General features: G+C 47.0%; 2 protein-coding genes across 2 annotated transcripts; one reads left to right on the top strand and one right to left on the bottom strand.

The window, feature by feature from the left end:
* Window positions 1-900: 900 nt before the first annotated feature.
* Window positions 901-12790, bottom strand: LOC101279519 (uncharacterized). The gene is made up of 2 exons (XM_033413568.1): window positions 12762-12790; window positions 901-1564 (listed from the first exon to the last, which is right to left on the bottom strand). The coding sequence occupies exons 1-2, from the start codon at window positions 12788-12790 to the stop codon at window positions 994-996; spliced, it is 600 nt and encodes a 199-aa protein (XP_033269459.1). The 3' UTR covers window positions 901-993.
* Window positions 12791-24501: 11711 nt separating this feature from the next.
* LOC101275484 (translationally-controlled tumor protein-like) lies at window positions 24502-25061 on the top strand. The gene has a single exon (XM_033413569.2). It carries the CDS (start codon window positions 24531-24533, stop codon window positions 25044-25046), a length of 516 nt encoding a protein of 171 aa, XP_033269460.1. The 5' UTR covers window positions 24502-24530; the 3' UTR covers window positions 25047-25061.
* The last annotated feature ends 2628 nt before the right edge of the window (window positions 25062-27689 follow it).

Below are 27689 nucleotides of genomic sequence, written 5' to 3'. Positions count from 1 at the left end.
CAGAGTTAGAGAAATTGTTGACTCCCTGGTGGCAGGAAAGTTGCCAGATGAGCCTAGAACATCTTGTATTGCCAAGAGTCTAAGGATGGACTCAAAGAATGATGGGGACAGGTTAAAAGGATGCAGAAGCCAGTTTGAAGGGGCTCCCATGGACCAAGTGTGGGACAATATGAGTGTCAAAATGATAGTAATGAATGATATTATCTGTTGAATAAAATAGGATTTCCTGAGCCCATACTGATATAAAGAGACAAGAAAACAAGTGGGAGAGGAGGGAAAGCCTTTTCTATAGTAGAATGCCAATTAATAAATGTAGAAAGAGTGATGGAATTGGGAAAACCTCACTTGACAACCATGATAATAATAATTGATTCTTCAGGCAAGAATTATGAATGGAGGCTAAAACCAGTGGGTGAAAGTTTAATGAGGAACAGATATCTAATAATCTCAAAGTATTTCCCCCAATACTTATTAATGACTTATAAATTAATAAATATAAAATCCTTGCTAATTCAGCTTACAGTGGAAAAACCTGGCAAACAACACGTTAATCAAGCGATCAAAGTTAATTTTTTCAGTAATGGGACAAACCAAGATCCTACACCTCCTGATATGATGTCCTGAGGACACATCATTCCTCAGATGTTCCTGAGGAGACATCAACCAAACCCACATGGAGAGACAATGTACAAAATAACTGGCCTGTGCTCTCCAAAAGTGGTCAAGGTCATAAAAAACAAGGAAAGACGGAGAAAGTATTCCAGATTGAAGGAGACTGAAGAGAATGTCAACTAACTACAACATACGGTTGAGGATTGGATCTTAGACCAGAAAGGAAAAGGTTTTTTGTCGGAGGTTGTTATTGTTGGTAGCCAAGGTGGGTTATTTTTGTTGTTGTTGTTGGAGACCCATTTAATGTGGACACTCAAGGCCTGGGCAGCGTGGGGAGTGTCCAGGAGTTGCGCGGGCAGGCAAGGTGGGTGGGTCGCTGGCCTACACCTGGCCCCAGGAGAGGATGCCTGGAGGAGGGGTGGGCCCAGGCATGCCAAGGGAAGTAGCAGAAGGGTGGCCTAGGCAGCAGACCCCCCCGCAGGAGATCTGTAGACCAGCCCCTGAGAAGGTATCTAAGCCAGGTGGTGAGCACTCAGGCCAGAGCCTGGCCCAGTGAGGCAGGGTTGGGGCCTGGCTGGGGGCTCCCAGAGCCGAGGGGCTTGCATCGCGGGGGGCCTCCCCAAGCTCTTGCTGGAACTCAAGGTGCGTCTGCCAGTTGGATTCAAGCAGCTCCTGGAGGCGGGCTTGGAGGTGCTCGTCCTTCTCCTCTAGGTCATCCAGACAAGAGTTGACCTGGTCCAACATGGAGTTGATGGCAGCATACCCTGCTTCCCCGAAGCCGTCGTCCTCGCCTTCTGTGCCCGCCTCGCCTCCACCGGCATGCCCAGGTCCCCGGTGGGGCCCGTGCGGGCTCGGGCGCCGCCGCAAGGGCCGCGCGACGATGGAAGGTGGCGACAGTCGTGCTGACAACCGGCGCGGGGCAGAAGGTGGAGGCGGTGGATGGAACTCGGGGCTGGAAGGGCGGACCGCCGCGGCGGAACGCACCCGGGAGGCCGGGACCCAAGTAGGTTTTTATTTGTTCGTTTGTTCTTTTGCTACAAAAAACATTGAGGACTGGACAATCAGAGAAATTTCAATGGGGTCTATGGATCAGGTAGTAGTGTTAAATGTTAATTACCGCTTCGGATGTGTATACTGTGATCATATAGGAGAGTGCCCTGGGTTTTAGAAAATACACATTGAAGTGTTTAGGGGTAATGGAGCGTCACATCAGCAACTTACTTTCCAATGGCTTGGGAAAAAATGACAACGAGCATGTGTGTGTGTGTGTGTGTGTGTGTGTGTGTGTGTGTGAACATGTGCTGTAAGGCTGGGTCTCCCTGTCTGGAGTGTTCTCACCTGGCCTACTTGGGTGGCACCCAAAGGGGCTGCTCAATTGAAGCCTTGTAGGGTGAACAGAATAATGACTCTCAAAGATGTCTACATACTAATTCTGGGAACGTTTGGATAGCATACCTTACCTGGCAAAAGAAACTTAGCAGAGATGATAAGGATCTCGCGATAGGACAACTATCCTGAATTATTTGCGTGAGAGCCCATTGTCCTTATAAGAGGGAGGCAGGAGGGTCAGAGTCAGAGAAGGAGATGTGACGACAGAAGCGGAGGTCGAGCAATGCGGTCCCAAGACAAAAAATGGGGGCAGCCTCTAGAAGCCGGAAGAGGCAAGGAATTTGACTCTCCCCTAGAGAGAAGGACTCTCTCTTCTGGAGAGAAGGAACATAGCCCTGCCAACACCTTGCCTTTACTCCAGGGAGACCCATTTCGGATTTCTGCCCTCCAGAGCTGTAAGGTTATAAATATGTGTTGTCTTAAGCCACTAAATTGTGACAGTTGGTTACAGCAGCAATAGGAAACTTACATACCCCGCTTCTTTTGCTGTGCAGAACGTGGGGCTCTCCAAGGCCTGAAATGTCTTGCTCTGGTCCACATCCCTTGCGGGGCCTCCCCACCCGAGCCCTGGCCCTTAGCAGACGTTCAGGAAACATTTATTTGAATTCACTCAGCCAGGAGAGGCAGTGAGGGCCACAGGGGCAGGGCGAATGTGTGAGGCCGCCCAGGGGCCCCTCTGAAGGAATCAGGGTCCTAAAGATGCTTACATTCTGCTCTGCTTGCCCAGGATGGGCCACACCTCCAGCTGCAGGGACGGTAAGTGTGCCTGCGGTTGGGGGGGATCATTTTACTGCCTGGGGAAGGAGTCCCACACCCAAGCACTGTGCCCAGGAAGCCTCTGGAGCCTTCCATGCCCCCACTCAGACCTGTGCAGGTGCCAGCTGGGCCCAGGTGATAGGCTCTAGACCTGCAGCTCCCTCATGCCAGGGCAGAGATCCTCACATGGTGCCGAGGAACAGCCACGTCCCCTCCCCAGTGCCATCTTCGCCACTTTCCAGGAGGGAAAACCGGCAGGAGAGGGGAACGGCTTCTCCATGGTCACACAACCACGCAGTAGCAGAGCTGTGGGGAGGACCCGGGGGGCTGGCCCCCAGGTCACTGAGCATTCACTTCCAAGAGCTGAGAAGGGGAAGAAAGGGGACATTTTGCACCTCTGGGTTTATCAGAATACGGGGGCAACGTGGACTTTAAAAGACATATTCAGTGATGGGAATGTTCTAAAAAGTGATTGTAGTGATGGTTGCACAACTATACAAACTTCCTAAAAATCACTGAATTGTACACCTCAATTTACATTATCTATATTAAACCTCAGTGAATCTGGGGAAAAAAAACCAAAGACATTATAACACCTTTTTGGAAAACTCATAAAGAAACCTATTATTTTCCCAGCACAGACGACTGGAAGTAAAGGCTTGCATTAGTACTTTTGTCTAGTGTGGGGTGGGCTTAAAAAAATGGGGCCCCTCGGCAGCCCTCCAGGGCCTCTCTGGGGCAGACACAAGCGATCACCTGTCTGCAGCTGCCCCTCTCTGCCCTCCAGGAGCTCACGGTGGGCATAAGGTGCAAATAGCAGCATCGGGAATGCCAGGGAGAGCCGAGGCGACAGGGATCAGTGTGGCCTGGGGGAAGGGACCAGGTGCCAGGGCCTGCAGAGTGGGCGTGCGGGGAGCCAGAGGTCCGGGACTTAGGCCCCAGTCCCCAGTCCCCAGTCTAGCATGGAGTGTGCCAGTCACCATATCAGCGCCCCACTCCCCAGCCCCCAGCTAGCTGCCCTGGGGGCCATGTGGCCGGGCCTCCCGCGCTGCCTTCCCGCTAGCCCTCCTTCAACTCACTCCATTACCTTCTGTTTATAGCCTCTTCAGACAGTTTTTCTTGGCCCGATGCCAAGCCAATTTGAATTCATTTTCCAAGCATGACCCTGTGAGTAACTGTATTAAATGCCTTCCAGAGAGTTCTCACCGCTGCCTGCACGCAGTGCGCTTGGCCAGCCATCTGCAATCAGAGTGCAGCCCCCGGTCCCGTGGTGCAGTCCCTAGCGCCAGCGATAACAGGCCCGAGAATGATGCCCATGCAGGCCAGGCACAGACAGACAGACCCACGGCATGCATTCCTCTGACAGTTCTTGGAAATTTCAAGAGAGGTAAGTCAGCTAACAAAGGACTGCCTTTAAAAAAAAACCCGGCTTTACTGACATATATGCCACATACCATACAATTCACCCATTCGAGGTGGACAATTCAATGATTTTTAGTAAATTCACAGATATGTGTAACCATCACCAGAGTCAGTTTTGGAGCATTCCTTTCACCCCCTAAAGACACCTCATACTCTCTGCATCCTGCCAGCCCCCCCAGCCACTCATCTACTTTCTGTCTCTATAGACTCCCCTAGTCTGGACTTTCATATGAATCTAATATGTGAACTTTATTTTTTAAAATATCTTTATTGGAGTAAAACTGCTTTACAATGGTGTGTTAGTTGCTGCTGTATAACAAAGTGAATCAGCTATGCGTATACATATATCCCTGTATCCCCTCCCTCTTGCGTCTCCCTCTCACCCTCCCTATCCCACCCCTCTAGGTGGTCACAAAGCACCGAGCTGATCTCCCTGTGCTATGCGGCTGCTTCCCACTAGCTATCTATTTTACGTTTGGTAGTGTATATATGTCCATGCCACTCTCTCACTTTGTCCCAGCTTACCCTTCCCCCTCCCCGTGTCCTCAAGTCTGTTCTGTACATCTGCGTCTTTATTCCTGTCTTGCCCCTGTCTTGTCCCTAGGTTCATCAGGACCATTTTATTTTCTTTTAGATTCCATATATGTGTGTTAGCATACGGTATTTGTTTTTCTCTTTCTGACTTACTTCACTCTGTATGACAGACTCTAGCTCCATCCACCTCACTACAAATAGATCAATTATGTTTCTTTTTCTGGCTGAGTAATATTCCATTGTATATATGTGCCACATCTTCTTTATCCATTCATCTGTTGATGGACACTTAGGTTGCTTCCATGTCCTGGTCATCGTAAAGAGAGCTGCAATGAACATTTTGGTACATGACTCTTTTTGAATTATGGTTTTCTCAGGGTATATGCCCAGTAGTGGGATTGCTGGGTCATATGGTAGTTCTATTCCTTAGTTTTTTAAGGAACCTCCATACTGTTCTCCATAGTGGCTGTATCAATTTACATTCCCACCAACAGTGCAAGAGGGTTTCCTTTTCTCCACACCTTCTCCAGCATTTATTGTTTCTAGATTTTTTGATGATGGCCATTCTGACCATGTGAGCTGATACCTCATTGTAGGTTTTTTTTGTTTTGTTTTGTTTTTTTTGCGGTACGTGGGCCTCTCACTGTTGTGGCCTCTCCCGTTGCGGAGCGCACAGGCTCCGGACGCGCAGGCCCAGCGGCCATGGCTCACGGGCCCAGCCGCTCCACGGCATGTGGGACCTTCCTGGACCAGGGCACGAACCTGTGTCCCCTGCATCGGCAGGCGGACTCTCAACCACTGCGCCATCAGGGAAGCCCTCATTGTAGTTTTGATTTCATTTCTCTAATGATTAGTGTTGAGCATCTTTTCATGTGCTTGTTGGCAGTCTGTATATCTTCTTTGGAGAAATGTCTATTTACGTCTTCTGCCCATTACTGGATTGGGTTGTTGTTTTTGTTTTTCTGCATCTTGGTGGTCACAGTTATTGAAAGGGTTGGAGAAAAATTGTTTTTTTGATATTGAGCTGCACGAGCTGCTTGTATAGGTAGAACACTCTATGACACAAATCACAGCAACATCTTTTTTGACCCACCTCCTAGAGTAATGGAAATAAAATAAAAAAAAACAAACGGGACCTAATGAAACTTAAAAGCTTTTGCACAGCAAAAGAAACCATAAACAAGACGAAAAGACAACCCTCAGAATGGGAGAAAATATTTGTTAATGAAGCAGCTAATGTGTGAACTTTAATAGTCAACTTTTCAAAAGGAAAATTGCCCAAGGATTGAGGTGCCGGATTTGGGGAATGGGGCTGGGTTCCTTGGTACTGGCGTGGACCAGCCCCACTCCGCCCCAGCCTCTCCCCCGGGGAAGGGGCCTGTCCCCGCAGAGACCTACCCTTCCCTGCGTCTTCACCCGGCACCCCCCAGGCTGGCCTTCCCTGGAGCTGTGTCCCAAGAGTAGAGGAGAAGGAGGGCTACCTGTTTAATTCTCAGGAGGCGTCTGGAGCAAGCAGGGTTTTCTTTGTACCCCAGGAGGAGGGCCACACACGCACATGCATGCAGGTAGCCACCTCCTTACAGAGTCTGTTTCCTCATCGGGGCCTGTCACCGCGTTATTTACTGTCGTTCTCCTCCAGTTCACTAGAGAGCGCCGCCCCCTGACTCACTGCGGAATCCCTAACATTGAGCTGCCCAAGGGTGTCTGGCTCAGACCGGCCCAGGACCCGTCCAGGCTCTGCTTGCACACCTCCAGCGACCCGCTCCTCACTACCTCTCAAGGCAGCCCATTGCCTCCTGGGTAAAGCCCTGTAGAGAATTCTCCCCAACATCTTTCAATGAATAGTTCCTCGTTTTACTGGTCAGGTCTCAGGGAGCAGAGACTGAAAGCAGACCTTTCAGCAAGCAGCTCAAGGGCACTGGCTAGGAAGGGAGGGAGTTGAGATTTGAATCCGTGTCCCCCCCGACTCTGAAGCCCATGCTCTTGACCCATGTATCCACTACACGCCCTCAGTGCGGCCCGTGTAGCTTACTTTTATTGAGCTAGAATTCACATACCATGACATTCACCCTTTTAAAGTGGTTTTTAGTAGATTGACAGGGTTGCGCAACCATTACTGCTATGTAATTCCAGAACGTTTTCATCACCCCCAAATGAACCCTCATACCCGTTAAGCGGTCACTCCGCATTCTTCCCTCCCCCAGGTGCTGGCAACCACGAATCTATTGCTGTCTCATGGATTTGCCTGGTTTGGACATTGTGTATGTGTGGAATCACACAATCTGTGGCCTTTGGGGTCTGGCTTCTTTCACTTAGCATGATGTTCTCAAGGTTCATTCATGGTGTAGCATGTATTATACTTCATTCCTTTTCGTGGCTGAATAATATTCCACTGAATGGATATACCACAATCTGTTTATCCATTCATCTATAGGTGGATACTTACGTTGTTTCCACCTTTTGACTCTTGTGAATAGTGCTGTAATGAACATTTGTTTACAAAGTACTTGTCTGAACACAGGTTTGCAATTCTCTTAGATAGATACTTAGAAGTAGAATTGCTGGGTCATACGTTCTATTTTTTTGAGGAACTGCCAACCTGTTTTCCACCATGGCTGCACCATTTTACAATTCCACCAGCAATAGAGGAGGGTTCCAATCTTTCAATTTCTAGATAGTGTCCTTTGAAGCACAAAAGTATTAAATTTTGATGAAGTCCAATTTAACTACTTTTTCTCTGGTCACTTGTGCTTTGGGTGTCATATCTAAGGAACCACTGCCCGCCTAATCCAAGGTCATACAGGTTGGGACCTATGTTTTCTTCTAAGAGCTTTATTGTTTTAGCTCTTATATTTGGGTCTTTGATCCCTTTTGAGTTAATTTTCATATATGGTGACAAGTAGGGGATCCAAATTCACTCTTTTGCATGTGAATATCCAGTTTTCCCTGCACCATTTGTTGAAAAGACTATTCCTTCCCCCCATTGAATTGTTGCGGCACAACTGTAGAAAATCAACTGGCCATAAATGTGAGAGTTTATTTTTGGACTCTCAATTCTATTCCATTGATCTCTATGTCCATTCTTATGCCAGTATCATACCTATGCAATTTTAAATTCAGGGCTATCGAAACAATATAATGGCAAAGAAGTACCCTCGCCAGGGTATATCGTTGCCAGGATGTATCCCTGAAACAGAAAAGATTTTAATTTTCAAGAAGTCCAATCTATCTATTTTTTTTTTTTTGGTAGCTTGTGCTTTTGGTGTTGTATCTAGGAAACCATTGCCAAGGTCATGATAATTTGCCTCTGTGTTTTCTTTTAAGAATTTTATACTTTTATAGCTGTAGCTCTCATATTTAAGCCTCAATCCATTTTGAGTTGATGGCAAGGATGGCTGGCTTCATTTACATTCCGTCTGGCTCAAAGTTTTACTCGCTAAGGCTGTCGTTTCATTTTGAGTTTCTAAAGGTGATGTTCAACCAGTGCTAAGTTCTGCTAGAAGTTGATCAGGAGGCTTGGGGAACAAAGCAAGACTCATCAGCAGGGCCGGAGGAGCCTCTCACCCCTTTGGAGGGAGGGGCTGAGCCCTGCAATTTTCATCCATCTCCAACTCCCAGCCCCAGACCCCTTTCAGATGAAGAGATAAAGGCTCTGGAGGAGAGGTGGCTGGCTGAAGGTCACAGCCAACACGTTCACAGCTAAACTCCAATTCACGTTTTCTGACTCCAAATCCCACTTCTATTCTGCTGTGATGCCTGCCTCCAGTGAAACAAATAGGAACCAGCAGGGGACAGAAACCCAGTAAGGAAGAGATGGAAGGAAGGGGAGTTCACAGCAGACCACGCAGTGGGTATCTGTTAGCAGTGAGAGATTGGACATAGGAGAACTTCTGGGTCTTTTAGGAAAACTGGCGTAAAGTTTTTTGCAGTGTGAGTAATTCCTAAGAAAGAAGGTCCTGCACAGAAAGCAGAAAGGAGCTGAAATGATTTCACCTGCTCAAATGGCCTAAGTAAATTAGTGGTGCTTTGCCAGTCTGTGCATGCTCTGTTCGGAAGCGATCATACTCTTGCCCTAAGAACTACACAAGAGCAAAGTAAACTGGCTTCCATCATGGTAGGAGAGATTTAAAATAGCTCCAGCGAAGAGCTTCTGTGAGGGGAGTTGTTAACTGAGAAGATTCCTTAGTGATGACCTTGAAACAGCCCATCAACCGAGACCCAGTCAGCCTTGAGCCAGTGGTTACCAAGCACCTAGTGTGTGCAGAGCGGTGTGGCCAGGACCGAAGGCAGCAATCCTTCAGCTGATGGCGAGCCTGCACACAGGAAAGTAGGTTTAGCTCATGGCATTTCCAAATGGGAGAGGCATCTACAGAAGACGCAGAAGGACTTCACTGTGGTCAGCTGAATAGCGGCCTCACAAGATGCCCGTTCCTAAGCCCCGGAATCTGTGACTATCTTATTATACGGCAAAAGGGACTTTGCAGATGTGATTAAGTCATGGCTCTTGGGATGTGGAGATTGCTTTTGATTATTCAGATGGGCCCAATGTAATCACAAGAGTTCTTGTAAAAAGGAGGCAGGAGGGTCAGAGTTAGAGAGAGAGAGACAGATTGGAAGATGCTATGTTTCTAGCTTTGAAGGTAGAGGAAGGGGCCACGAGCTAAGGAATGCAGGTGGCCTCCAAATGCTGGAAAAGGCCAGGGAACGGATTCTCCCCGAGAGCTTTCAGAAGGAATGCAGCCTTGTTGGCACCTTGATTTTAAGACTTCTGATATCCGGAAGGCCAAGATAATAAATTTGTGTCCTTTGAAGTCACTATGTTTGTGGGAATTTGCTACAGCAGCAATAAGAAACTAAACAGAACATAGGGCAGGTAAATACCAATTATCTTAAAGAACTAAGAGTAGGCGATTTAGTAAAATTAGATTTCTTTGTTGCATGTCGACTGAATCCAAGTGATAGTTTTAAAATAAACCCAAATTAATTGAAGAAAACAACCATGTAATGACAAGAAAGTTGAGTCTGAGACCTTCATGTAAGCATAACTGAATGGGAACAATGTAATATATATATATAGTACATACTCTGTACAGATAGCAAGACTTTGTACTGTATGTTTTTAAGCAGCTTTATTGAGATATAATTCACATATCATACAATCCACCTACCTAAAGTGTTCAATTCAATGGTTTTTAGTATATTCACAGAGTTATGCAACAAACACCACAGTCAATTTTCGAGCTTTTTCTTTTTCTTTTTTTTGGCCACGCCAGTGGCTTGCGGGATCTTAGCTCCCTGACCAGGGATTGAACCCTGGACCTCGGCAGTAAAAGTGCCCGAGTCCTAACCACTGGACAGCCAAGGAATCCCTTGATTTAACAGCATTTTCATCACCTTAAAAAAGAAACCCTGTACCCTTCAGCTATCACCTCCAGCCCATCCCCCCACCCAACCCTAAGCACCTCCTACTCTACTTTCTGTCCCTATAGATTTCCAGTTCTGGACTTTCCTATGAATGGAATCATACAATATGTATGTGGTCTCCTGTGTCTGGCTTCTTTCCCTTAGCATGAAAATTTCAACGTTCATTCCTTTTGATGGCAGGCGGACTCTCAACCACTGAGCCACCAGGGAAGACCTCTAGATTTTTTGATGATGGCCAGTAGTACATTCCATTGTATGGAGAGACCATAGTTTCTTTATCCAGTCATCTGTTCATGGGTATTTGGGTTGTTTCTACCCTTTGGCTATTATGAATTGTGCTGCTGTGAATATCAGTATACAGGTTTCACTTGATCTAAATTTGGGGCAGGGGAATACGCACCATTGCTGACAGCCCCTCCTAGCTAGGCCTGCTTGATTGAAGCCGGCCGAGATTGATTATTCCATGGTGTCTGGAGCTGTACACATTTCTTCATGTGTTGTCAGTCAGTCTTGAAGGTCCATTGAGCCCACTGGCCAGTCTTGAATATCTAGGCCCTAGAGAGGGCTGCTTCCTATCCCAGTATTGTAGCTAGCAGGAAGAAGAGAAACACAGCAGATACTGAATGGGAGAAACAGTCAGCTCTGCCTCAAAGCAGCAAGACATTGCCAAGACTGTTTAGAAGGTATCGTGGGTTGAATCATATCCCCCCAAAAGATAGGTTGGTGTCCTAATCCCTGGTGCCTGTCAATGTGACCTTATTTGGAAATAGGATCTTTGCAGATGTAATCAAATTAAGATGAGTTCATACTGGATTAGGATGGGCCCTAAAGCCAGTGACTTGTGTCCTTGTAAGAAGGGCATATGAAGGGACTTCCTTGATGGTCCAGTGGTTAAGACTCAGCCCTTCCAAGGCAGGGGGCCTGGGTTCGATCCCTGGTTGGGGAACTAAGATTGCACATGTGGCGTGGTGTGGCATGGCCAAAAATTAAAAAATAAAGAAGGCCATGTGAAGACAGAAACGGAGATTGGAGTGACGCAACTATAAGCCAAGGAACACCAGGGATTGATGGCGGGCACCAGAACCTAAGAGAGAGGCCTGCAGCAGACCCTTACCTACAGCCTTTAGAGGGAGCGTGGCCCTTGGTGAGTGAATAAGCAAAGTTCAGACTGTAACCCAAGCATAGCTGAGGGCACAGAGTAGAAACTCATAAAAGCCAGATGGCTCCTAGACAAGCCAAGAGATACTTAGGAAAAAGCCACTGGATCAGGAGTTCATTTCTCATTGTTAAGACAATGAAAGGATAATACTCTTTTTGACCATATTCTGCCCTGACAGGCAGGGCAGATGGCAGAGCTGGGCAGGACGGGCTCTACCCACAACCCCAGGCTAAGGGAGCAGGATTCTGGACACTGGGAAGCTGGTCTGCTAGGACTGAAGAGTATGGTCCTTTACTATGCCTCCCATTATTCCATGGAATATTCCAGCAAGTTCCAGAGCAGCCAGGGCATTGTACATAAAGGAACACAGGTAGGCCAGTGTAGACTGTCTTTGGCAAGGGGCAAATGGACACTGAATGCCCTACTCCTGAGCCCACATTTCTGTGACCACAGCACCTTCTCGAAGCACATCACATCATGGGAGCTGTATTCATTTCCTTCAGCTGCTGTAACAAATTACCACCACCTCAGTGGATTCAAACAACATACATTTATTCGCGTACATTTCCATAAGTCAGAAGTCCAGAATCAGTTTCACTGGGCCAAAACCAATGTGTCGGCTGGGCCACCCTCCCTCAGGAGGTTTTCGGGGAGAATCTGTTTGCTTGCCCCTCCCGGCATCTAGAGCTGCACCTTCAAAGCCAGCAGCAGAGCATCTTGCTTCAGTGGTGATACTGCCTCTGTGGGCAATGTCCTCCTGCCTCTCTTACGAGGATGCTTGTGATTACGTTTAGAGCCCAGCTGGATAATCCAGGATAATCTCCCCATCCCAGGGCCCTCAGTTAAATCACAGTCTGCAAAGTTTCTTTTGCCATATAAGGTAATGTTCACAGGTTCTCAGAATTAGTATTTAGATATTTTTGTGGGCCATTATTCAGCCTCCCACAGAAATGGAGGTGAAAACGTCTGCCTGTGGGTTTAGAATCTACATTGACCAGCCCAAACCTTCTCCCCTAAGTAGCAATGATAGAGACTCCAGGATCCCTCAGGGGGCTCCCGTTCTGCTGGTCTGAGTTACAGTGACACCAGTTGTAACTCCCGTGTGGAGAGGGGGCAGCCACCTGGTGGGCCTCGAGTTGACTGTAGTTCTGTTCCACTCCTGGGGCCAACAGTGAACACCAGTCCCAGGCCCTGTGGGTCCCTGAACAGTGAGTCAGCCCCACATCCCCTGATTATTGTTTGTAAGCTGGCGCTTTTCGTCAGAAGGCCACCTGCTTTTCTTGTCGATGTATCATGGCGCTTTCCAGCCTTCATATATGTAACTGAGCCGTTACAGACACAGCAGAGCTGGACACATCTATCCCCCCGAGGAAAGTCCTACTCTCAACACCTAAACTTCCTGCAAGGGCATAATGGCATGCCAGCCTGCCAACCGGTCTCTCTGATGAACACCCTGTCCCCTCACCGCCCCAGCGTGAACTTGCTCATGCCCATGTCTCCCCACGTCACGCCTGATAAGTCCTTCAGCGGCTCCCCATTGCTGACTGTGAGACCGAAATCGACGTCCCCACTTGGCTTCAAGACATTCCATGATGAAGCCCTGAAAATGGGCCAGTCCCGTGTCTACTAACACCTCCCTTTACCACCTGCAGCCTTTACACCTGCCTCCCTGGACTACTTTTGTCTCCCATCAGGATTGAATGTTTTTTACTGAGATAAAATTCACATAAGATAAAATTTACCAGTTTAGAACTTTTGCCACACGCTACAACATGGATGTACTCATCCATGACATGCATGAACCTTGAAAACATTATGCTCAGTGAAAGAAACCAGACACAAAAGGAAAGATAGTCTGTGATTTCATTTCTATGAGGGACCTAAAACAGTGAAACCCATAGAGACAGAAAGTAGAATGGAGATGACCAAGGGCTGGAGGGAGGGGCTCATAGGGAGTTATTATTTGATGGGTGTGGAGTTTCAATTTGGGATGACAAAGAAGTTCTGGAGGTGACTAGTGGTGAAGGTTGAATACCAGTGTAAATGTAATTAACACCACTGAATAGTACACTTAAAATGGTTACATTTTATGTTATGTGTCTTTTGCCACAATAAAACAAAAGTTTAAAGACAAAATTACCACTTTAGCCATTTTAGAATGTACTATATCATTGGTTTTCAGTACATTTGCAGAGTTGTGAAATCACCATCATAATCAATTTTAGAACATTTTCATCACTCCAAAAAGAAATCCCACCTTATTATGCAGTCCTTGTTCATCCCTCCTCTTCCCTCTACTTTTTGTCTCTGTGGGTTTGCCCATTCTGGACACTTCATAGAGACAGTTTCACACAATACGTGACCCTCTGTGATTGGCTTATATCTCTTGGCATAATGTTTTCAAGGTTCGTCCATTGTTGCAGCAGATATCAGTACTTCATTCTTTTTTATGGCCGAATAATATTCCATTCTCTGGATAGACCACATTTTGTTTATCTATTCATCAATCGATAGACATCTGATTTGTTTCCACTTTGGCTATTATGAATAATGCTGCTGTGAACACCCGTGTGCAAGTCTTTGTATGGACAGATGTTTTCATTCCTCTAGGAATGGAATTTCTGGGTCAGATGGTAACTCTAGGTCTATCAAGGTGCACCTTGCAGTAGAATCCAGTGCCTCAACTCTGGACCTCTATGATGATGGAGGATACAGACAGCCTAGAAAACAGAAAAACAAAGGTAATTGCAAGGATTTCCTTTTTTAGCTCCTACTTCCTTTTCTTTCCCCTTGGCCACCTGCTACTGGGGCTGTTATTGTGTTACAAAATTGACTAGTTTGCATTTTAGCTCCCCTCCAGAGCCATGAAATGACCCCTAAATCAGATTTCAGGTGTGGGGGAGGACAGGGGAGGGGCATCCACTGGTAAATCTGGAGTTGACTTTGGCTATTATCTTTTTAAATCATTGCTTTAGACTAGAAAACCTTTACCTGCAAACCTCCTAGACCATAATCTAAGATCAACCTGTGACGGGGCTGCCCCACAGACTCCCTATGCGGTGAGAATGTGTCCACATTGAATGCAGGAATAACTCTTTTGTTATTGACTGTTCCTCAACCTAAATCCATTCAAGTGAATCTCCTTGACAATTTCTTCGTGTTTACAAAATTTACCCTTTGAAACAGGCCTCGGGCTCGTGCGTTGAAAGCGGGGAGTGGGGTTTACCGACTGGCTAGCAAGCTAAATGGTTCGGCTTGGTTCATTCTGTGCAGTGCCCATGAATAGCACTTGATTCACGGAGCGCAAGTGGAACGCTGCACATGGGCTCATCGTGGGGCGCAGCAGAATTAGACTCTGCACACTCTCCACACTTCTCTCTCTCTCTCTGAGCAGATGGGCAAGCCAAACCCAAAATAGGCACAAATCCTCTGATAAAGGGTAGTATCGTTTGCACTTCCAAACTGTCCACAAGAAACGGCACCGAGAGAAACAGCATCACTTGTAAATTACAAGTGTTAACTTACTAACATTTAAATCAACGATGATCACCCCTTCAAACGCTGGGCCCCACTCGAGAGAGTCGAGTTGTTCCTCTGTCGGGTCAGTAGCTGGTCTCTTCTGTGGTTTATCTACAAGTGAAAACCCTGCTGCTGGTTAGAAACGATTCCGCTTGAGCTAAACTTGGCAGAAGAAGCTGGTACAAATGAAAGGCCTTAGAGCTGGGAGATTGGCGAGGCAGGTGTGGCCCCAGGGAGCTGCTGAGCCGCCACAAGCCACAGCGCAGGAAGCCATGCCACCCACAACTCCACGTGAAGGCAGGAGGCCTGGTTTACATTGCCGATGCCTCACCGTGTGACCGTGGACAAGTCGCTTCCCCTCTCTAGGCCTCTGTCTCTTCATCTGTAAATGAGGAGCTGCTGAACTAGATGACACTGAAGGAAGGCACTTTCTGCACCCTTGGGCTGCGTTTGGAAAGCATCGCGTGTGCCTTTCAACACCAATCTGAACGAAGAACTTTGTCAAAGACATGGATCACCTTTAAACGCCAGGATTTCATTTTCAAGAGATGAAGGGGCACATTGAGAAATGCACTTTAGAGGGGAGTTCTCTGGAAAGGATGAACTGGGCTAGCGGCTAGACACTGGCCTTGATCTAGATAGGATCCCAGGAATTATTTCCGTACATATGCTCTCCCCTTCACCCACTCATCCTGTATCTAAAGACAAGATGACAAGTGAAAGCTCCTGGCAGAAGCTCCCTCCCAGCCTCGCTCCCTCAGCTTGGGCTCACAGGGCAAGAGCAGAAAGGCGGCGGGGGTATGCGGGGACAGGAAAAGCAGCGTATGTCCAGCTTGGCCACAGGCGGCACGTGGCAGAGTCTCAAAGGTGTGTCTCAAATTCGGGCTTAGACTAAACAAAGGACCTGCCAAACCCTCTCTTTGCTTTGCTCTAGCGGTTCTGGAAACCACCCCTTCACTTTTGTCCTGGCCCAGACCTGGTGGGGGAGGGGAGTGATTCACAGGGTCTCCAGGTTAGAAGAGGCATCCAAGGGGGACCAGAGAGCCAGACCTAAGCATCCCCAAGAGGCCAGCCGGCTCTTCCATCTTGAGGTTGTTCTGCCTCTTAGAAGGTTCCAGAATCCATCATCCCATAGCTTGTCCCCTTTATCCTTGTTTCCAAAAGTAGAGGCCACACAGAACAGATCAAGTCCCTCGTGACTCCCCCAGGATTCTCCCTCATCACTCTTCTCCCTTTCATCCCTTAAAGTCATCTTCTTCTCTTGCTTAAACACTCCCCAAGATGATTCCTTGGATGAACGTCCTGAGTTGCCTTTGACATCCTGATCACTGGTTCCTGAGGTAAATCCAGCTTGTTAATATCTCGCAGCGAGGTTACTGGGAGCCAGAGCAGGGCAGGCGGCCAGGCACTGTGAGCTGACCCAGGAGACCATCAGACTGTCACCTGCCTCCCTCTAGACTAGGATGAGGCCCGTCAAGAGGATATATGGAAAAAAGATGTCAAACTATTTCTGTTGTGATTCAGGAAGCATCTATAACCCAGATGTTTCTCTTACTGTGTCTCCTTCCCTTCCCATCTGATTAGCCAAAATAATAATAGCTAAAACAAGACGAAACAAAGAGCTGCTACTGTTAGGAGCACACGATGTACCAGGCACTGTTCTGTGCACTTTCCACACGTGGGAATGTGTTTCCTCTCTATTTCATGTATCCTGACACTGAGGTCTAAAAAGGCAAGGCGACTTGCCCCCAGGTCACACAGTAAGTGCTAGTAAGTGGCGGAACCACAGTTGGAAGCCAGAGTTGGCTGGCTGCAGAGTCCACACTTTCTACCTTTAACTCTCCGGCTGAATGCCATCTTCTATACACTGAGTGACCCCGTGCCTTTCATCTCCCACTAGCAACAAGCTGTGCCGGGTCCCAATATCGCCTTCAGGACCCCCTTTCCTTATGCCTCTGGTCCATGATGCAAGGTCCAGCTCATACAGAGGCCGAGGCCCAGCCCTTGACATCAGGAAAGCCGAAGGCCAGTGATGATCACCCTGGCTCTCTCCTGGCCCTCCAGAACATGTACCCTGGGATGACAAGCACCCCTGCTGGCTCGGCTTGGTCTACTGGCTCAAATTCCAAGGCTGAGGACGGATGGACGGCAGCAGAAGCATATCTCTTTGTAAACAGCATCTGGGGGCTTATTCTGCCAGACCTCCCTGGGACAAGCAACTTTTAAGGGTTGGGAACCCCTTGAATCCCTCTTCTGGAGTGCAAAGGCGGAACCAATTCTTCCTTTTCTGACCATGAACCCCTGTAGCACATATTTGTCTACCTGAGAGGCAGTCAAGTGCAGGAGTCTGAAAGCCAGGCTGCCTGGGTTCACATCCTGCTGCTGCCCCTTATGGGCTGAGTGACACTGGGCAAGCTACTTTACTGTGCCTCAGTTTCTTCAGCAGTAAAATGGATATAAACATAGTACCTGCCTGTCTTAGTCAGCTTGAGCTGCTATAACAAAATACCATAGACTTTGTGGCTTAAACAACACATATTTATTTCTCACAGTTCTGGAGGCAGGAAAGTCGAAGATCAAGGTTCTGGCAATGTTTACTTTCTGGTGAGAGCTCTCTTCCTGGTTTGCAGATGGCTGGCTTATTGCTGTGCCCTCACATGGAAGACAGAGAGTGAGCTGCAGTGTCTCTTCTCAAAAGGGAACTAATCGCATCATGGGGCCCCACCCTCATACCTCCTTTAAATCTAATTACCCCAAAAAGGTCCCAAGTCCTAATACCATGACCTTGGGGATTAGGGCTTCAACATATGAAGTTAGCAGTGATTCATTCACTCTGTAACACTATCTCATAGAATTTTCTTTTTTTAAAGAATTTATTTATTTATTTATTTATTGGCTGCCTGGGGTCTTCATTGCGGTGCGCAGGCCTCTTATTGTGGTGGCTTCTCTTGTTGCAGAGCACGGGCTCTAGGCATGTGGGCTTCAGTAGTTGTGGCACGTGGGCCTTAGAGCACAGGCTCAGTAGTTGTGGCGCACGGGCTTAGTTGCTCCGTGGCATGTGGGATCTTCCTGGACCAGGGCTCAAATCCCTGTCCCCTGCATTGGGAGGCGGATTCTTAACCACCGCACCACCAGCGAAGCCCCTATCTCATAGGATTTTGATGAGAATTAGGGACTTAATGCCTGGAAAATACTTGCTCAGTGTTCGGCATGGAGTAACTTTTCAATATACACTCGCCAAGTGGTTTCTTAATTTTTTTTAACAGCTATATTGAGATATAATGCACACACTGTATAATTCCCTCCTTTAAAGTGTACAACTCAGTGGTTTTTAGTATAGGCACAAAGTTGTGCGACCATCAGCACTATCTAATTCCACAACATTTTCATCACACCCGAAGGAAACCCTGCCCCTCGGTGCCGTCACCTCCCACCTCCGCCCCACCCCCAGCCTCTGACAACCGCTCATCTTTTTGTCTCTAGCGATTTGCCTATTCTGGACAGTTCATATATATGGAATCATATAGTATGTGGTCTTTTTGTCTGGCTTTTTTCACTTAGCATAATATTTTGAAGGTCATCTATGTTGTAGCATGTACCCTTACTTCATTCCTTTTTATTGCTTAACGGTATTCTATTGTATGGCTACACTACATTTTGTTTGTTTATTCATCAACTGATGGACATTTGAGCTGTTTCCACTGTGGCTATCATGCATAATGCTGCCATGAACACTCATGTACAAGTTTTGCCTGGACATACGTTTTAATTTTTCTTGGGTATATACCTAGGAGTAGAATTGCTGGGTCATATAGTAAGTCTGCGTTTAACTTGATGGGGATCTCCCAAATAGTTATCCATAGCGTCAGCAACATTTTACATATGTTGTAGACTGAAAGTGTCCCCCACCAAATTCACATGTTGAAATCCTAACCCTCAATGGAACCGTATTTGGAGGTGGGGCCTTTAGAGGTGATTAAGTCATGAGGGCGGAACCCTCATGAATGGAATTAGTGTCCTTATAAAAGAGACCCCAGAGAGATCCCTTGTCCCTTCTGCCATGTGAAGCCACAGTGAGATGACAGGCCTTTATAAAACAGGCTCTCACCAGATATCAAATCTGCTGGTACCTTGATCTTGGGCTTCCCAGCCTTCAGAACCGTGAGAAGTAAATGTCTGTTGTTATAAGCCACCCAGTCTATGACATTCTGTTATAGCAGCCTGAACTAAGACATGTTCCCACCTGCAACGTAGGATGTTTCCAATTTCTTCATACCCTCAACAACACTTGTCATTATCTGTCTTTTCATTATAGTCTCCCTAGTGGGTATGAAGTGGGATCTCACTGTGGCCTAATTGCTTTCTTCAGAGACTATCTATTGGCTTCGTACTGTAGCAAAGCCCCAAGGTGGGAGGAGAGCTGAGGAAATAGAGCTTAGAGAGGAGGTGAACCTTTCAGAATTTGTCTCAGATGGTCAGACATTCCAGGAGGGGAGACTTGCCTGGACTGAGCACCAGAGGCACTGATAGGTCCATTTCATTTTAGAAATAAACAAATTGTGACATAAGTGAAGTATCAGAATCATAGGAGTTATGACAGGGGCTGCATCTTGGGGGTCAGATGGTCAGGGTGCCTGGAACCCCAGTCTCAGGATCTTGGTTTTTTCTCGGAGACGAACTGCCATTTGTCAACTGGGGAGTAAAAGGAAGAGATCTGTTTTAGGACAGCCGCCCTGACTGCCGTGTGCAGCATCGGTTCATGGGGGCCGCACTGGAGTCACAGGGACCAGGGTGCAGCTGGTCCAACAATTCTGATGCAAGATGGTGACAGCTGGAACCATGGCATGGACAGCAGTGGCAGTGAGGAGGAAGCAGTCCCAGAAGACACAGTAAGGCGTCTGAGTGGGGTACTTTCACTCAGTTCTTTCACTGTTTTTTGCCACAGAAAGATAGTCTTGGAAAAATTCAAAGGTCAGAGTTTCTAAAGGAAAATTCCCACCGATGACAGAGGGAGGACTACTGACCTCCCTATGTTCTGAGCCCAGGTCCCAACCCCCTGCTGGAGTCTGATGGCATGGAAACAACGTTCATGTCAATGAAATGCAGGGCTCCCAGAGAGAAACACGAAATAAGATGTGTCCTTGGGGGCTTCCCTGGTGGCGCAGTGGTTGAGAGTCCGCCTGCCGATGCAGGGGACAAGGGTTTGTGCCCCGGTCTGGGAAGATCCCATATGCCGCGGAGCGGCTGGGCCCGTGAGCCATGGCCGCTGAGCCTGCACGTCCAGAACCTGTGCTCCGCAACGGGAGAGGCCACAACAGTGAGAGGCCCACGTACTGCAAAAAAAAAAAAAAAAAAAAAAAAAAAAAAAAAAAATGTGCCCTTGGCTTCCGCAAGCTTTCTCGATAGATAAAATCAACATCAGGGTATATGTGAAAATAACAAAAGATGGAAATGCCCATCCAAGGCAGTAACAAATGATTCCTTGTTAAATAGGTAATATTTGACCTCCCAAGCCTTCGAGAAAGAGGTTTATGTTGACCTTGGGCTTAGGGGACATTAGCGTTTGGATCTCAAGATAGAGGGGCTAAGGGAAGGCATGATGGGCAACAGAAACCTCATAAGAAAAGGCAAGGAGGCAGGGAGGCTTGAAGCCTGTTCAGGAGACGGTGAGGTCACCTGTTGAGCCAGATGCACTAAGGCAGGGCACTGAATGCCAGGTCAAGGCATGCAGCCTGATCACATAAGCAACGGGGAAGCAGGGGAACGTTACATCCAAAGGAGGAGATGATTGGGGTGGTGGACGCTCTCAAAGACAAGCCACCACTCACCAGCAACCAGAGCGCGTGGAGCAGCAAGACAAACGTCACTCTCAGAGCTCTGTCAGACCGGGGCAGGGGCCAAAGAGAAGTGACAGGAAGTGGAGATCTGTGATCACAGGTGGGCGGGATGTAGAGGACGATAAAGAGTGATGAGAATAAAAGAAGGAGATACAGGTACATGAAAACCTCTTTCTCCTAGGACTCTGCCTAAACAGAAAAAAAAAGGGTGAAACCCCAGGGAAAGAACCAGCTTCGGGGAACATTCACGGGAGGCAAGGCAAGGCGGCAGGAACTGTGCCCAGCTGGCTGTCATGCATTCGGGGAACCTTGTGTTTTCTCTTCCAAAATGTTTTCCTTGAAGCTCATATGGTTTGTTTTCTTTCTAAACAGTCTTTTTTTGAAAAAAAATTGTGGTAAAATATAGTACATAATATTTATCATTTTAACCATCTGTAAATGCACAATTCAATGACATTAATTACATTCACAATGTTGTGTAACCGTCACCACTATTTATACCCAAAACTTTTCATCATCTCCAACATAAACTCTACCCATTAAATAATAACTTCCCTTTCCCCCAACCCCCAACTCATGGTAACCTCTATTCTATGTTCTGTCTCTATAAATTAGTCTATTCCAGCTAGATACTTCCTGTAAGTGGAACCATACAATACTTGTCCTTCCGTATCTGGTTTATTTCATTAAGCATAACCCTCCAAGGTCCATCCATGTTGTAGCATCTATCAAAATTTTGCTCCTTTTTATTTTTATCGAAGTGTAGTTGATTTACAATGTTGTGTTAGTTTCAGGTGTAGGAACTTTGTTCCTTTTTTGGCTGAATTCCATTGTGAGTATAGATCACATTTTGTTTATCCATTCATCAGTCAGTGGACACTTGGGTTTTCTTCCACCTCTTGGCTATTGTGAATAATGCTGCTATAATCATGGGTACACAAGTAACTGAGTCTTTGCTTTCAATTCTTCCGGATATATCTATATCTATATCTATCTATCTATATCTATCTATATATGTATCTGTATGGAATTGCTGGATCATATGGTAATTCTATGTTTGATTTTTTGGAGGAATTGCCAGACCGTTTTCCATAATGGCTACACCATTTTGCATTCCCACCAGCAATGTACTAGTGTTCCATACCTTTGTCTACATTTATCATTTTCAGTTTTTTTAAAAAATTATAGTCATCCTAGTAGGTATGAAGTGGTATCTCATTGTGGTTTGGACTTGCATTTCCCTAATAACAGTAGTGTTGAGCATCTTTTCATGTACTAATTGTCTTTGTATATCTTCTTTGGAGAACTGTCTTTTCAAGGCCTTTGCCCATTTTGTAATTGGGTTGCTTGTTTTTTTTTGTTGTTGAGCTGCAGGAGTTCTTTATATTAATCATTTGTCAGATGATATACAATTTGTAAATATTTTCTCCATTCTGTAGGTCGTTGCCTTTTCACTCTGTTGATAGTGTCCTTTGACGCACAAAAGTTTTTAATTTTGATGAAGTCCAACTTATCTTTATTCTTTTGTTACCTGTGCTTTTGGTGTCAGAGTCATGAAGTCATTTCTAAATCCAACATCATGAAGAATTTGACCGATGTTTCCTTCTAAGAGTTTTATAGTTTTTAGTTCTCAAGTCTAGGTCTTTGATCTAATTTGAGGCATTATTTGTATACAATGTAAGGTAAAGGTGATTTGGGTTTTTTGTATATCTTTTTTTTTCTATGAGAACTGAGGCATTAAAATAATACAGGACTGGGCGTTGGTTCCTAAGTCACTAAGGAGCTAGCTAAGGGGGTAACTACTCTCATGTCATGGGAGTGGGCTTCAGCTTTCTCATCTGTAGACTGAGAATAATATTTCCCCCTGTAGTGAGTTGAATTGTGTCCCCCCAAATTCATATCCACCAGGAACCTCAGAATGCAATCTTTTTTTTTTTTTTTTTTTTTTTTTTTGTGGTACGTGGGCCTCTCACTGTTGTGGCCTCTCCCGTTGCGGAGCATAGGCTCCGGACGCGCAGGCTCAGCGGCCATGGCTCACGGGCCCAGCCGCTCCACGGCATGTGGGATCTTCCCGGACCGGGGCATGAACCCTTGTCCCCTGCATCGGCAGGCGGACTCTCAACCACTGCGCCACCAGGGAAGCCCAAGAATGCAATCTTATTTGGAAATATGGTCTTTGCAAATGTAATTTAGCTAAGGATCTCCAGATGCACTCATACTGGATTTAGTGTGAGCCGTAAATGCAAGGACCGGTGTCTTTGTAAGAAGGCTGTGCAAAGACAGAGGCAGAGATTGGAGTGATGCACCTACAAGCGAAGAAACAGCAAAGATTGCCTGACAGCACCCAGAAGCTGGAAGAGGCAAGGAAGGAGTCTTCCCCTTGACTTTGAACTTCTCACCACCAGGACTGGGAGAGAAGACATTTGTGTTGTTTTACCAAATTACCAGACTTTGTGGTAATTCATTACAGCAGCCACAGAAAAACTAATCCTCCCTCACAGAGTATTTAAATTAGTAAATATGATCTTAGTCAAGTACATATCACGGCGTTGGGCGCATTGCCCAAGGCATCTCCATAATTTATTCTTCTCATCTTGGGTCTCACTCACAGCTGCCCACATCCACAACATAGAGCCGACCCAGCCACCACCTGCCAGTGTGCCCTCCCCAGAAACCCCAAGTTCTCTGAGATCTCATCAGCTTAAACAATAGGCACTTGGCACATCCATCCTGCTAGACAGGGTGAGGTGGGCTGGACTTGAGTTTGAAGGCCACAGACTTGCTGGGCAACCTGGCCAAAGTCACTTTTCCTTTCTGAAGATTTGTTGTGTCTTCTGTAAAATTGTGATAATGATAGAAATGGCGCCCTCCTCATTGGGTTGCTGGGAGAATTCGTGATGCAGGTGACAGTGCTTGGCACTATGACCACCAGAGAACTCAGAACTGCAAGGGAACTCAGAGACAGTCTTGTCCAACCCAGAAGGAGTGTGAGCTGCCCAAAGTCTCCGAGTGATCTCCTAACACCTTCCCCTCACCCTCACACACACCCCCACCAGTGCCCATATGAGGGGTGGAAGTGGCCCAGCTCCCAAACACTGGGCACCCGGATCCACCCCCATGGGGCTTCCCCAAGCTCCAGAGAGGCAGCTCCAGGAGAGAGCGGGTTTCTAGCTGTCAAGTGAAGAAAGTGTCTCAAGCAGTAGGGTGATCAACGGTGCCGACCGCTGCTGAAAGACCAAGTATGAGAGGACTGTGAATGGATGAAACAAACTTTTTCTGTAAAAGACCAGATAGTAAATATTTTCAGCTTGGTGGGCCATACGGTCTCTGTCACAACTACTTAACTCTGCCCTTGTCTATAACAAAAGCAGTTATAGACAATAGGTAAATGACTGGGTGTGACTATGTGTGCCAATAAAACTTATAGACATGGAAAGTTGAATGTTGCATCATTGCACGTGTCACAAAATATTCTTTTTTATTTTTCTCAAGCATTCTTAGCTGGCAGCCCATGTGAACACGGGCAGTAGGCGACCCTTGGCCCCGGGGCCCTAGTTTGGCCAGTCACAGTCTCAGTCAGTGATTCTCAGCCTTTGCTGTGTCTTAGAATCACCAGGGGAGGTTTTAGAAAAACACTAGTGCCTTACCCCACCCTGGCCAAGCACATCAAAGTCTCAGAGTGGTGCCTGGCAGGGGATAATTTTAAAAGCTTCCCTGATACCTAGCAATTCAGTGGATTGGATAAACAAAATATGGTGCATCCCTTTTTCCACCCTCTCCCCCCTCCCCCCAAGCACCGCTCCGGCTGCAGTGCGCTCGCTCTGAGCTCCGGGCTCCTACTAAGCTAGCACCGCCGTCGTCTCCATCTAGTCGCCGTTATGATCATCTACTGGGACCTCATCAGCCATGATGAGATGTTCTCCGACATCTACAAGATCCAGGAGGTCGAGGACGGCCTGTGTCTGGGGGTGGAGGGGAAGATGGTCAGTAGGACAGAGGGTAACATTGATGACTCGCTCATTGGTGGAAATGCCTCCGCTGAAGGCCCCGAGGGAGAAGGTACCGAAAGCACAGTAACCACTGGTGTGGATATTGTCATGAACCATCACTTGCAGGAAACCAGCTTCACAAAAGAAGCCTACAAGAAGTACATCAAAGATTACATGAAGTCAATCAAAGGGAAGCTTGAAGAACAGAGACCAGAAAGAGGAAAACCTGTCATGACAGGGGCAGAACAGATCAAGCACATCCTTGCTAATTTCAAACACTATCAGTTCTTTATTGGTGAAAACATGAATCTAGATGGCATGGCTGCTCTGCTGGACTGCAGTGAGGACGGTGTGACCCCATATAGGATTTTCTTTAAGGACGGTTTAGAAATGGAAAAATGTTAACAAATTTCGTTGTTACTTTGGATGTATCACCTGCTCATCATAACAGGCTGGCTACTGCCTTTCATCCACACAACACCAGGACTTAGACAAATGGGACTGATGTCAGCTGGAGCTCTTCATTTTTTTTTTTTTTTTTTTTGCGGTACGCGGGCCTCCCACTGCCGTGGCCCCTCCCTCCGCGGAGCACAGGCTCCGGACGCGCAGGCTCAGCGGCCATGGCTCACGCGCCCAGCCGCTCCGTGGCATGCGGGATCCTCCCAGACCGGGGCACGAAGCCGCGTCCCCTGCATCGGCAGGCGGACTCCCAACCACTGCGCCACCAGGGAAGCCCTGGAGCTCTTCATTTTGATGTTGATTTGTTTGGGGCGGAGGCACTGTTTTTGAGGAAAAAAAAAAACATGTCATGTAGGTTGTCTAAAAATAAAATGCATTTAAACTCAAAAAAAATGTGGTGCATCCGTACAATGGAATATTATTCATCCATAAAAAGGAACGAGATTCTAATACACGCTGCAGCATGGATAAGCCGAGAAAGCACGTTATGCTGAGTGAAGGAGCCAGACGCAAAATGTCACATATTATGTGATTTATTTGTATGAACTGTCCAGCATAGGCAAATCCATAGAGACAGAGAGGAGATTCATGGTTGCCAGGGGCTGGGGGAGGGGAACAGGGAGTGAGTGCTAATGGGTTGGGGTTTCCTTTGGGGATGATGGAAATATTCTGGAAGTGTTGTAAATAGAGGTGATTGTCATGCAATGCTGTGAATGTACTAAACGCCACTGAATTGTATACTCGAAAAGGGTGAAATTTACCTCAGTTTAAAAAGAAAGAAGGCTTCCCTGATGCTCCTGTCATGTCACTAGGGTTGAGAACCAGGGGACCAGTGGAAGGAGACAGCAAAGTTCAAAGCAGTAAGCCGGAAGTGAGGTAGAGTCCAGCGCAGAGGCCTTGGGAGTAGAAAGAATGGGCCCTTAACCCTTCCTGGGCTGGGAGCGGCAGTGCGTTCTACTAAGGCCTGAGGGGTAGAGTGGAGCCAGCCAGAACGGCAGGAAGGTCACTGCCGACAGTGGCAACAGGTAGGAAAATCTGGAAGCACGGAGCAGTTCAGCAGGCTCAGGCCAGCTCACGTAGGGCTTTGCAGGCCGTGGACAGGAGCTTCGATTTGCTCTGATTGAGATGGAGAGCCCTTAACATGAGACTGAGGGATTTGAAGCAAAGGAAAAACATGATTAGATTTACCTTTTAAGAGGCTCCCTCTGGCTGCCGGGTGGAGAACGGGCGGCAGTTATTCCCGACAGACACGGGTGCGCACGTCCAAGGTTGGTTAGGGGACAGAGTTTGCAGGCCTTAGTCATGGAGTGGGTGAGACTAGGAGAGGGGTTGAAGCTGCTTCCTAGCTTTGGGGCCCCAGCAACTGGGAGATCGTTGGTGCCATTTCCTGAGATGGGGACCACTTGAGGGAGTGGCAGGATGATTTTGGGGACAAGGCTGAACAGTCCTGTTTTGGACATTGCAGTGCCCCCTGAAAAGCCATTAGACAGGAGGCGATGCCTATTGAAAACCGAAAAGAGGTATTTTTTAAATGTTTTTAACTTTTTATTTATTTATTTTTAAAATTCATTTTATGTATTTGTTTTTGGCTGCGTTGGGTCTTTGTTGCTGTGCGTGGGCTTTCTCTAGTTGCAGCGAGTGGGGCCTACTCTTTGTTGTGGTGCACGGGCTTCTCATTGCGGTGGCTTCTCTTGTTGCAGAGCACGGGCTCTAGGTGCGCGGGCTTCAGTAGTTGTGGCTCACGGGCTCAGTAGTTGTGGTGCACGGACCTAGTTGTTCTGCGGCGTGTGGGATCTTCCCGGACCAGGGCTCGAACCCGTGTCCCCTGCATTGGCAGGCGGATTCTTAACCAATGCACCACCAGGGAAGTCTGACAAGAGGTATTTTTGAACACAATGTTATTACTATGAATCAGATGCTGTTTCCACACTTGCGTTCTGTAACTTTTTCCGGGAGGTTTCTTCAGCTGCTTCGATGACATGCAAAGACATAAAGAGGCCAAACGCTGGTTTCTGTGGTTTGAGTCTCCCGAGTGCTTCAGGGAGACTTCACCGGATGCGTTAAATAAGGTCCATGTTTGGGAGGCAAATGTCAAGTCCTAGTCCTTCAGAGGTCAGGGTTCCGAGTGGGAAATGCTGCCTCACAAATATTACAGAGAGATAAGTTATTTTTTGCCAAGTGCTTATGCAAATTCCATATTAACTCAACTGAGCACTAGAAAGAAATTTACAGAACTGTCTCTTGAATTAGGAAAATATGCAGGTATAAGGCTTTGCCCTGCTTGACTTGGCACGCAGGCTTCCAGAAGACGGGTTGGTGTTCTGCATTTAGATTTCCAGAGCAGAGGACTCCTTCTCATGGTAATGAGCCTTGAAACTAGGTGGTGACCCACTGGCATTTTGCACCTGTCTTCTTTTCCTCCTGGATTCTTGTCACCGTGACCATCATTGACATGATCGTCACTGTAGTATGGTCCTCGATGTGTTAAGAAAACACTTCAAACACGCAATGGGAATTCTAACAGGGATCAAAAAGGATGAGATGATTTGTGTCTCCTGGGAAGTTGTTGCACTGGATTACAAAATGCTC

This window comes from Orcinus orca, chromosome X (assembly GCF_937001465.1).
Source record: "Orcinus orca chromosome X, mOrcOrc1.1, whole genome shotgun sequence".
NCBI lineage: Eukaryota > Metazoa > Chordata > Mammalia > Artiodactyla > Delphinidae > Orcinus > Orcinus orca.
This window is presented reverse-complemented; position numbering and strand designations above follow the sequence as displayed.